The following is a 12,199-nucleotide window of genomic DNA, read 5'->3' on the forward strand; positions in this document are numbered from 1 at the left end:
TTCCTTAAAGAGGTGGGGTTTCAGGTGTCTCCGGAAGGTGGTGATTGACTCCGCTGTCCTGGTGTCGTTTAGATCTGTCCCTTACGTTTGTGTTTAGTATCAGGGATGCTACAAGTATTTTTAATTTTATTTATTTCACCTTTATTTAACCAGATAGACCAGTTGAGAACAAGTTCTCATTTACAACTGCGAGCTGGCCAAGATAAAGCAAAGCAGTGTGACAAAAACAACAAAAAGTTACACATGGGATAAACAAACGTACAGTCAATAACACAATAGAACAAATCTGTATACAGTGTGTGCAAATGAGTAAGGAGGTAAGGCAATAAATAGGCCATAGTGGAGGAGTAATTACAATTTAGCAATTTACACAGGGGTGATATATGTGCAGATGAGGATGTGCAAGTAGAAATACTGGTGTGCAAAAGAGCAGAAAAGTCAATAAAAACAATATGGGGATGAGGTAGGTAGATTGGGTGGGCTATTTACAGATGGCCTATGTATAGCTGCAGCGATCGGTTAGCTGCTCAGATAGCTGATGTTTAAAGTCAGTGAGGGAGATATAAGACTCCAGCTTCAGTGATTTTTGCAATTCGTTCCAGTCATTGGCAGCAGAGAACTGGAAGGAAAGGCAGCCAAAGGAGGTGTTGGCTTTGGGGGTGACCAGTGAGATATACCTGCTGGAGCGCGTGCTACGGGTGGGTGTTGCTATGGTGACCAGTGAGCTGAGATAAGGCAAGGCTTTACCTAGCAGAGACTTGTAGATGACCTGTAGCCAGTGGGTCTGGCAACAAATATGTAGCGAGGGCCAGCCAACGAGAGCGTACAGGTCGCAGTGGTGGGTAGTATATGGGGTTTTGGTGACAAAACGGATGGCACTGTGATAGACTGCATCCAATTTGCTGAGTTGAGTGTTGGAGGCTATTTTGTAAACGACATCACCGAAGTCGAGGATCGGTAGGATGGTCAGTTTTACAAGGGTATGTTTGGCAGCATGAGTGAAGGATGCTTTGTTGCGACATAGGAAGCCGATTCTAGATTTAACTTTGGATTGGAGATGCTTAATGTGAGTCTGGAAGGAGAGTTTACAGTCTAGCCAGACACCTAGGTATTCTGTTATTTGTCCCCTCCTGTGAAAATGGTACATAGCAGCTTCTAAAATGCAAAATATCTCCGGTTTTCTCTGTCGTCACTAACAAATACAAAAGAAATAAAATAACACCATCATCACCAGGGCCCCCTTGTGGCCCCCCCCCCCCCCTAAATGTGGAGTATGAAATAATTTTCACATAATTCATTTTTGCTATCGTTCTTTTTTTTACATCCGTTATTAGAGGCAACGCGGAACACTAATGATTATGAGCAAGAAAACGATATGATAACAATAACGTCTAACGTAACTGGCCCCTCTAACAGTGTAACTGGCCCCAGCTTGGCCCCCTAAGTTGAAATGGTCTAGAACCGCCACTGGTCCTCCTCTACCACCTCATCTCATCCCAAACTCTGTGATCCTCCTCTTGCCCTTCCATGTTCTCAGTAAAACCAAAGATTTCTATAACTAAGATAGACCAAAGCCCGACGTTTCAAACGGGAACAAATGAGTCATAGTGGGCAGAGCCAAGCAAGAGCTAGCGAGATATTATTGGCGCGTTCTAGCATATAGTTTCTTATTTCTGTGAGGGCACACCTACTTTGCTTAATCGATGAGAAGATTTAGCAGAATATCGGCCAAAATCCATCTTCTCCCACTGCTTGCCACTGGGTTTCTTCTCAATGCGAAGTTTGGTAGTGAGTGGAAACGCCATGCGTATGTTTCACATTTATACATCTGGTGAAATATCTGTGTCATTGTTCTATCTGCGGTAAAACCACAGACACAAGAGGATAACCCAGACACATCACAGTGGTTATAAAGTTGTAGTATCCCTTCAGAACATTTTCTCACCAACAAATATGTTAGTGAGAGGAAGACCAGTCGCAGGTAGTGGGAGAACATGGAACTTGCTGAAACTGGGCCGATATTCTGCCAATTTTCTCATTGATGAAACATATGATCTCAGTGTTCTGTTCCCAAAACAAGAATCTCTTACGAATACAGTGCACGAAGTTTTAGAGACTTGACGCTTTGCTAAAGTAAAAAAAAAAAAAAAAAATCGGAGTGCAAGGTGGAATTGAGTTTGTGCACACTCGCACTTCACAGAGGAGGCGATCCTTAACGGAACTATGCAAATAAATAATATAATGCGCCAATATTTATATTGTATTTGTATTTATTATGGATCCCCATTAGCCGCTTGCAAAGCTTGGCTTTGCCCACCTCCTTGCTTGTTCTGCCGACTATGCTTAATTTGCTCCTACTGTAAACGACAGAGATGAACGATATGGGTTATTAATAAATGTCTTTGGTAAAACTACTCTTCCCAGGATGCTCCACGGTTGGCTAGTTGTTGTGGAGGAAATTTTACAGCCAAAATATTAAATAAAACATTTACGATTACTAACCATAGTTCACGTGTGATTACAAAAGTGCTTACCCAAATCAAAAAATAAAAGTGTTTTTACCATATATTTTCTCCACGGGAATGCACCCATATGACGCAGCGGAAGTCTGTCTGACTTCCTTTCCTCCATTCGGTGAGTACACGGTGACATCGTGGTCTCTGCCGCTCTTCTAAAAAATTATAGAAAAATAATGTATTTGTCCACTCTAGGACCCTAGCTACTTTCAATTCGTAATAAGTGTTTGTGCTTTTTTAACAGATCTTAGCCATGGGTCGCCGGCCAGCCCGATGGTGAGTGTTTTTGTCGCATGGTTTTAGCTCAGATAAAAGTCTGACTTTAGCTCAGATAAAATACAAAATGGCGGATGTGTCTGCACCATGTGCAGTAATTAACCAGCTAGCTACATTCGCAGGGTTGATGTCAAATGTATTTATATGCCGTAACGTCAATTTGTGTTGTCATTAAACTAGCTAGCTTGATGATATGTTACACACTGTCAGCGATGTCTACACCCCTGTCATTCACCTAGCTAACAGTAGCTAATGTAGCCAACTCGATCAGAAGGGTAACGCTGCTAATGGCATTAGGTAGCATAACTAGCCATTGCAACTTGTGGGTTGATCAACATACTTATTATGGAGTTTATTGGTGTATTACATCGATCTGTGACTATTGGTACACATTACACAGCGTTGTGAGGTTTTTACTGTACAGAATAAAGATACGTAAATTTCTAAACATCCTTTATCTCATCGACATACATATTTAGCAGATGGGGTGTAGAGAAATGCTTGCTAGCTCCAACTGTGCCGTAATATATAACAATACACACATCTAAAATAATGGAATGTAGAAAGAGTTAAACGAGCTGTGTGTATACAGGAAACTTCCTGGTCCTTATCCACTTATCGCTACAGAGAGACAGATACAGGACGAGAAACTGCTTAGACACTTACACTTACTAAGTCGCTCTGGTTAAGTGTCTGCTAAGTTACTAAAAATGTAAATAAAAATGGAGGCAAGCTGGGATAACGTTTTTTTTATGCTAGAAATAGAGGAAAGAGGATAGTTTTTATATGAACCTGTCTCCCAGGCCAGTGAGTGCTATCCTGAAGGGTTGGGGCAGATGTGTAGTGTAGATACAGTATTCAGTCCCCTTCACTTTTTCCAGATATTGTTACACTACAGCCTTGTTCTAAAATGGGTTGAGGGAAAAAATATCTCAATCAACACACAATACCCCATAATGACAAAGAAAATGCTAATTTCTATTTTAAAAAATCTGTAAATTAATGACAAGCAGATACCTTATTTACAAGTATTCGTACCCTTTGCTATGGGACTCGAAATTGAGCTCAGGTGTATCCTGTTTCCATTGATCATCCTTGATGTTTCTACATCTTGATTGGAATCCACCTGTGGTAAATTCAATTGATTGGACTTGATTTGTAAAGGCACACACCTGTCTATATAAGGTCTCACAGTTGACAGTGCATGTCAGAGCAAAAACCAAGACATGAGTTCGAAGGAATTGTGGCCTCCATCATTCTTAAATGGAAGAAGTTTGGAGCCACCAAGACTTTCTAGAGCTGGCCGTCCGGCCAAACTGAGCAAATGGGGGAGAAGGGCCCATGTTCACTCTGACAGAGCTCTAGAGTTACTCTGTGGAGATGGGAGAACCTTCCAGAAGGACAACCATCTCTGCATCACTCCATCAATCAGGCCTTTATGGTAGAGTGGCCAGATGGAAGCCACTCCTCAGTAAAAGGCACATGACAGCCCGCTTGGAGTTTGTCAAAAGGCACCTAAAGGACTCGCAGACAATGAGACAAGATTCTCTGGTCTGATGAAACCAAGATTGAACTCTGCCCTGAATGCCAAGCGTCACGTCTGGGGGAAACCTGGCACCATCCCTAAGGTGAAGCATGGTGGTGGCAGAAGCATGCTGTGGGGATGTTTTTAAGTGGCAGTGACTGGGAGACTATTCAGGATCGAGTCAAAGATGAACGGACCGAGTACAGAGATCCTTGATGAAAACCTGCTCCTGAGCGCTCTGGACCTCAGACTGGGGTGAAGGTTCACCTTCCAACAGGACAATGACCCTAAGCACACAGCCAAGACAACGCAGGAGTGACTTCGCGACAAGTCTCTGAATGTCCTTGAGTGGCCCAGCCAGAGCCCGGACTTGAACCTGATCTAACATCTCTGGAGAGACCTGAAAATAGCTGTGCAGCAACGCTCCCCATCCAACCTGACAGAGCTTGAGGATCTGCAGAGAAGAATGGGAGAAACTCCCCAAATACAGGTGTGCCAAGCTTGTAGAGTCATACCCAATAAGACTTGAGGCTATAATTGCTGATAAAGGTGCTTCAACAAAGTACTGAGAAAGGGATCTGAGTACTTATGTCATATTTCAGTTTACATACATTTGTACATGTTTTTGCTTTGTCATTATGAGGGTATTGTGTGTAGATTGGGGGTGAACCATTTTAGAATAAGGTTGTAACCTAACAAAATGTGAAAGTCAAGGGGTCTGAATACTTTCCGAAGGCACTGTGTTTGTAAGGAGGGATGGGATGTGTACTACATCCATAATGTCTATCTGAAGAACACGTAGGATAGAATGGTGTGTGTGTCTATACACACAGCAATGGTTGAATAGGATGGCATTGACTAGAATATAGTGTATATACATATGAAGTGGGTAAAACAGTATGTAAACATTATAGTGACCAGTGATTCCATGTCTATGTACATAGAGCTGCAGCATCTAAGGTGCAGAGTTGAGTAACTGGGTGGAGGCTGGCTAGTGACCGGGACTAAGTGAATGGCAGGGTACTGGGTGGAGGCCGGGACTAAGTGAATGGCAGGGTACTGGGTGGAGGCCGGGACTAAGTGAATGGCAGGGTACTGGGTGGAGGCCGGGACTAAGTGAATGGCAGGGTACTGGGTGGAGGCCGGGACTAAGTGAATGGCAGGGTACTGGGTGGAGGCCGGGACTAAGTGAATGGCAGGGTACTGGGTGGAGGCCGGGACTAAGTGAATGGCAGGGTACTGGGTGGAGGCCGGGACTAAGTGAATGGCAGGGTACTGGGTGGAGGCCGGGACTAAGTGAATGGCAGGGTACTGGGTGGAGGCCGGGACTAAGTGAATGGCAGGGTACTGGGTGGAGGCCGGGACTAAGTGAATGGCAGGGTACTGGGTGGAGGCCGGGACTAAGTGAATGGCAGGGTACTGGGTGGAGGCCGGGACTAAGTGAATGGCAGGGTACTGGGTGGAGGCCGGGACTAAGTGAATGGCAGGGTACTGGGTGGAGGCCGGGACTAAGTGAATGGCAGGGTACTGGGTGGAGGCCGGGACTAAGTGAATGGCAGGGTACTGGGTGGAGGCCGGGACTAAGTGAATGGCAGGGTACTGGGTGGAGGCCGGGACTAAGTGAATGGCAGGGTACTGGGTGGAGGCCGGGACTAAGTGAATGGCAGGGTACTGGGTGGAGGCCGGGACTAAGTGAATGGCAGGGTACTGGGTGGAGGCCGGGACTAAGTGAATGGCAGGGTACTGGGTGGAGGCCGGGACTAAGTGAATGGCAGGGTACTGGGTGGAGGCCGGGACTAAGTGAATGGCAGGGTACTGGGTGGAGGCAGGGACTAAGTGAATGGCAGGGTACTGGGTGGAGGCAGGGACTAAGTGAATGGCAGGGTACTGGGTGGAGGCCGGGACTAAGTGAATGGCAGGGTACTGGGTGGAGGCAGGGACTAAGTTAATGGCAGGGTACTGGGTGGCGGACATCTGGTGATGGTTATTTAAGTCTGATGGCCTTGCGAGAGAAGCTGTTTTTAGTCTTGGTCACCCCTGTGTGGTTCTAGTGTGCAGTGGCTGCAGACTAGGGTTGGGGGATATTACCCATCTGATGATTGACCGCCGTCGTTAACGGTTACTATGTTGTGAAGTGATGGTCTGTGTAGTTTAACTTGACTGGAACCACACAGTGAAGAGCCAAGTGGCTTAGTCCTTCCTTTATAGCCTGCATAACCTCTTTCTATAAAAGTTAAACAATTTACAGAATGAAAGAGTAAAGTAGACTGAGTTAAGATTTTAATCAAAGCAGCCCAAAACGTTTCTTGATCCAGTCCATATAGCTGAAGCCCATTTTAATGTTTTTTTAATAGTGGACAATCCAGCGTGTTTTAAAAGCCCCATTTAGTCTTCGATCCGTTTGTTCTGAATGACTTCAGTTTTTATCCCTGCTGGCTTTCTCCCTCCTGCCTTGGTACTTCATGAACAATGAATTTATCTAACGGCTGAAGTTCAGTTTTATGTAACCTAAGATGTTGGTAGGCCTCAGGCAATCAGGTAGAACAAACAATAGAAACATGGACTAGTTTACCACAAACCTTAGTTGAGCAAAGATGAATCTAAAATAAGAGGCTCCCTCCTTGCTGTTGCGACCCAAACGGCCAAAAGCCAAATCCGACTAATTTAAAATGGCATATCAAAAACATTAAAGGAGTGTTTCACTAAATGTTAGCTGGTTCCTCATCTTGATTAGTCTGGGCCAGGAGAATCTAATCCATGGTTTGGTTTAAACAGTCACTACAAACTTCAGACACCACAAGTTATCAATCAAAGTGATGTGAGCATGTTTTTTTGTTGTCCAAATCACCTGAGTAACATTTCACTATATATGGAGTTGATTTCAGGTGATTTGGGCATTTTAATGATCACATCACTTCCGTTGTTATTTTGTGGTGGCTAAGGTCAGCTGAAGTTTAGTGGCTGTTTTAAAGAGCTGAACCATGGATTCGTTTCTCCTGGCCCATAGACTACTTTTATGCCGAGGAAACATCTAAAATCAAGTTGTAAAATACTCCTTTAAGACAAAGTTATGGACTTTCTTTGTAACACAGTTGGTAGATAATGGTGCTTGTAATACCAGGGTAGTGGTTTCAATTCCCGGGACCACCCATATGTAATGTATGCACGCATAAGTCGCTTTGTATAAAATACATGTATTATTAAATAGTGTTTTAATGTCCTAAAGTTTCAGCTTTCAAATGGGAACAGTTGAGTCTATAGGCGATTCTTTATCACAACTTTATTATCACAACTATTACAGGCAACAAGTGAAATGGAGCGAACAATATCAAGATGGAATGAAGTCAAAAGGGAACTTTGAGCTGAGCAAAGCTTATGAAGGAAATGGGTAGAGTTGGCCTATTTCCACAGCCTGTTGTGTATTTAACCTAGCAACAAGCCTGGGTCTAATAAGAGGAAGATTAAGCAAAAATGCAGATCATTCAGTAATTACCCTGTTCTGGGGACCGCGGAGTTGTGCTCTGTAGCCAGGCCCTTCATGATTTACAACCAATCACAGGACGCGCAGCCGGGCCCTTCATGATTTACAACCAATCACAGGACGCGCAGCCGGGCCCTTCATGATTTACAACCAATCACAGGACGTGCAGCCGGGCCCTTCATGATTTACAACCAATCACAGGACGCGCAGCCGGGCCCTTCATGATTTACAACCAATCACAGGACGCGCAGCCAGTGATGCTGTCTTGTGTCAACACCTTTCTTGCTGCAGAGAGGAATAGGCTATTAAATTATTATTTTAAATGTAGTGCGTTTACGCCAGCAGTCCTTTTTAGCAGCGTTTCTTGCATTTTACTTTTTGTTAGGTTGGCCAGTAGGGGGCGACACCTTTTCCATATCAATGTTTTATGGGTATTAAATCACGATTGGACAGAGGTTGACATCGCCCAACCCAGGTACTGAGGACAGCTGGTTGGTGCTGGCCCCTTTAAGGGACCTCGGGCAACATGCTGACTGGTTAGTTTTCCTTTACACACTAATAAACATGGCGGTCTCCGGAGAACCTCTGATCACTCCTACATGGTTAGCATTTCGTTGAATGTAAAAGTATCTGACAACCGCTTGACCAACCAAACTGTAGTAGTGCTACGGGCCGTTGCTGTAGCTAGCCGGTTAGCTACGGGCCGTTGCTGTAGCTAGCCGGTTAGCTACGGGCCGTTGCTGTAGCTAGCCGGTTAGCTACGGGCCGTTGCTGTAGCTAGTCGGTTGGTAATTGTTTGATTAAACCATCTGTCTCTCCCTCAGCTACCGCTACTGCAAGAACAAGCCCTACCCCAAGTCCCGTTTCTGTCGCGGTGTGCCTGGTAAGTTCTCTCCTTTACCTTGAGGTTATTCCCAATCAAACAAGCTAATTTCAGTTGGCCCAGAACAGAGCAGTTAGCTTTCAGTGTACATTTAGGGGCCAATGTCAATTGCATGCTAAATTGACTGCATCACTAGTCTTTGAGGTGTGTTGGAAGGCACCGAACTGTCTGTTCAAATGGCTCAGCTCAGACACCCATACATATGCCACCAGGGGTCTCTTCATAGTCCACCCATACATACCCCACAAGACATGCCACCAGGGGTCTCTTCACAGTCCACCCATACATACCCCACAAGACATGCCACCAGGGGTCTCTTCACAATTTAGAACAGAGGCTAGGAAACTCACAGTACTACGTGGAACTCTATTCCTCAAGTCAAGCAAGCAGTAAAATTAGATATAAAATACTCGTACCTCTCAGGACAACACGGACTGTGAAGATACACTAGTAATATACATGTTGTATTGTACATTTGTAATGTTTGTTTTATTTGATGGAGGCTGTTGCGTTTTCTGTAATTGTTTATTCCTGTTTGGACCCCAGGAAGAGTAGTTGTTGCATTGGCAGCAGCTACTGGGGAATGTAATAAATACTAAACAGGAACGTTAAGTGTTCTTACCTGCAGCTTATTAAGCCGACCAGTTCCGCTGCAGTGCAGTTCTGGTGTGCAATGGCTGCAGACAGTGACTCTGTGGTTGTGTATGAGGCCAGCTGGGAGGTGCTGGCCCCTTTAAGGGACCGCTGAGACAACGCTTTACAACGTTTAGTTCTGACGACTACTGAGGGCGTAGCTAGTTTACTCTTCTGTCTACTTGGTCACTTACGGCTGTAATATGTTACCTTTTTGAGTGACCAGACCAAATTCACAGAAGTGACTTATATACTGGACAAAAATGTAAACGCAACTTGTAAATTGTTGGTCCTGTGTTTCATGAGCTGAAGTAACAGATCCCAGCAACTTTCCATAATCACAAAAAAACATATGTCTCTCAATTTTGTGCACATTTGTTTACATCCCTGTTAGTGAGCATTTCTCCTTCGCCAAGAAAATCCATCGAACTGTCAGGTGTGGCATATCAAGATGCTGATTAAACAGCATGATCATTACACAGGTGCACCTTGTACTGGGGACAAAAGTCCACTCTAAAATGTGCAGTTTTGTCACAACACAATCCCACAGATGTGTCAAGTTCAGGGAGTGTGCAGCTGGCATGCTGACTGCAGGAATTTCCACCAGAGCTGTTGCCAGAGAATTTGTCAAATGTAAATTTCTCTACCATAAGCCGCGTACAACGTAGTTTTAGAAATTGTCAGTACGTCCAACCGGGCCTCAACCGCAGACCACGTGTAACCACGCCAGCCCAGGACCTCCACAGCCGGCGGCTTCACCTGCGGGATCGTCTGAGACCAGTCACCCGGACCGCTGTGGGTTTGCACATCCAAACAACTTTTGCACAAACTTATCTGAAGCTGTGCTCGTCGTCCTCACCCGGGTCTTGACCTGACTGCAGTTTGGTGTCGTAACCGGTCTTTGATGGCCACTGGCATGCTGGAGAAGTGTGCTCTTCATGGATGAATCTCGGTTTCAACTGTACCAGGCAGACGGCGTGTGTGTGGTCGAGTGGTTTGCTGACGTCAACGTTGTGAAGAATTCATTGTGGTAGGGTTATGGTACGGACATCTGAAAACAATAGCATTTTGGTCAAGTGGTTGCCATGTCACAAGGCTCTGTACACTATTCCTGGAAGCTTGGCCTGCATACTCACCAGACATGTCAGCCGTTAAGCATGTTTGGGATGCTCTGGATTGACGTGTACGACAGTGTGTTCCAGTTCCCGCCCAATATCCAGAAACTTTTGACAGCCATTGAAGAGGAGTGGGACAACATTCCACAGGCCACAATCAACAGCCTGATCAGCTCTATGTGAAGGAGATGTGTTGCGCTGCATGAGGCAAATGGTGGTCAGACCAGATACTGACTGGTTCTCTGATCCACATCCCTACCTTTTTTTTTTTTTTTGTATCTGTGATGAGCTGATGCACATCTGTATTCCCATCATGTGAAATCCATAGATTAGGGACTAATGAATTGATTTTAGTTGGCCGAGTTGTTGCGTTTTATTTTTATTCAGTGTAGATGTCACTCATTGAAAGCAGGTATAAGCTGGGGCTGATATATTTCTATGCCTTAAGGGTTTTGGGTCTTTTGCTTTTATACACCAGCTGAAAATGTAATATTTTTGGTTGTGGAAAATATATTCCACAGCGGTTCAGATGGTACAATGAATCTCTACACCAGGGTTTCCCAAACTTGGTCCTGAGGGCACGTTTTGGATTTTGTCCTAGCACAACACAGCTGATTTCAAATAACCAACTAATCTTTTATTTGCATCCGCTGTGTAGTGCTAGGGCAAAAAAACAAAGCGTGCACCTGGTGGGGCCAGCCCCGAGTTTGGGAAGCTCTGCTCTACACTAGTTTAGTCACCAAGTGTAATTAGGTGAACTCTTATGACTTGTAGCAGACAGGAAATGGAGTGATTTCTTGCATAGTGCACCTTTTTTTAAAGACATTCAGACCAACATTAACTTATCTCTTGTAAACTCTCCTGTTATTTACCTCTGTAGATCCTAAGATCATCTTGTAAACTCTCTCCTGTTATTTACCTCTATAGATCCTAAGATCAGGATCTTTGACCTGGGCAGGAAGAAGGCCAGGGTGGATGAGTTCCCTCTGTGTGGTCACATGGTCTCTGACGAGTACGAGCAGCTGTCCTCTGAAGGTAAGGTCAGAGGTCATCTCCGGAGACGGTCAGCTATGCTCTGACACACACACACACACACACTCATTGACAATGTTACACATACTGTCTTCTGAAATGCAAGGTCAGATCGCCATCTCGCATCTCACCCTCATCCCTCTCCTCTGTAGCTCTGGAGGCAGCCTGTTACCTCTCCTGTCTCTCGCTCTCCCCTCTGGAGGCAGCCTGCTACCTCTCCCGTCTCTCTCTCTCTCTCCTCTGGAGGCAGCCTGTTACCTCTCCCGTCTCTCTCTCTCTCCTCTGGAGGCAGCCTGCTACCTCTCCCGTCTCTCTCTCTCTCTCTCTCCTCTGGAGGCAGCCTGCTACCTCTCCCGTCTCTCTCTCTCTCTCTCTCTCTCTCTCTCCTCTGGAGGCAGCCTGCTACCTCTCCCGTCTCTCTCTCTCTCTCTCTCCTCTGGAGGCAGCCTGCTATCTCTCCCGTCTCTCTCTCTCTCTCTCTCTCTCCTCTGGAGGCAGCCTGCTACCTCTCCCGTCTCTCTCTCTCTCTCTCTCTCCTCTGGAGGCAGCCTGCTACCTCTCCCGTCTCTCTCTCTCTCTCTCTCTCCTCTGGAGGCAGCCTGCTACCTCTCCCGTCCTCTCGTCTCTCTCTCTCTCTCTCTCCTCTGGAGGCAGCCCTGCTACCTCTCCCCGTCTCTCTCTCTCTCTCTCTCTCCTCTGGAGGCAGCCTGCTACCTCTCCCGTCTCTCTCTCGCTCTC

At 45.5% G+C, this 12,199-nt stretch overlaps 1 protein-coding gene and 1 non-coding gene across 2 annotated transcripts in view; both read left to right on the top strand.

Annotated features, from left to right (window-relative positions):
* Window positions 1-2,643: 2,643 nt before the first annotated feature.
* Window positions 2,644-12,199, top strand: part of rpl10 (ribosomal protein L10) — a 16,204-nt gene continuing 6,648 nt past the window's right edge. The window contains exons 1-3 of the mRNA XM_029724300.1: window positions 2,644-2,792; window positions 8,623-8,681; window positions 11,357-11,464. Of these exons, the coding sequence (XP_029580160.1) occupies window positions 2,770-2,792; window positions 8,623-8,681; window positions 11,357-11,464 (190 nt within the window). The 5' untranslated portion in view covers window positions 2,644-2,769. The remainder of the gene's footprint in view (window positions 2,793-8,622; window positions 8,682-11,356; window positions 11,465-12,199) is intronic.
* LOC115169030 (small nucleolar RNA SNORA70) lies at window positions 9,304-9,436 on the top strand. Its single transcript, XR_003870804.1, has one exon. It is a non-coding gene; the product is annotated as a small nucleolar RNA SNORA70 (small nucleolar RNA).

The sequence above is a fragment of the Salmo trutta genome, chromosome 30, assembly GCF_901001165.1.
Source record: "Salmo trutta chromosome 30, fSalTru1.1, whole genome shotgun sequence".
Classification (NCBI taxonomy): Eukaryota; Metazoa; Chordata; class Actinopteri; order Salmoniformes; family Salmonidae; genus Salmo; species Salmo trutta.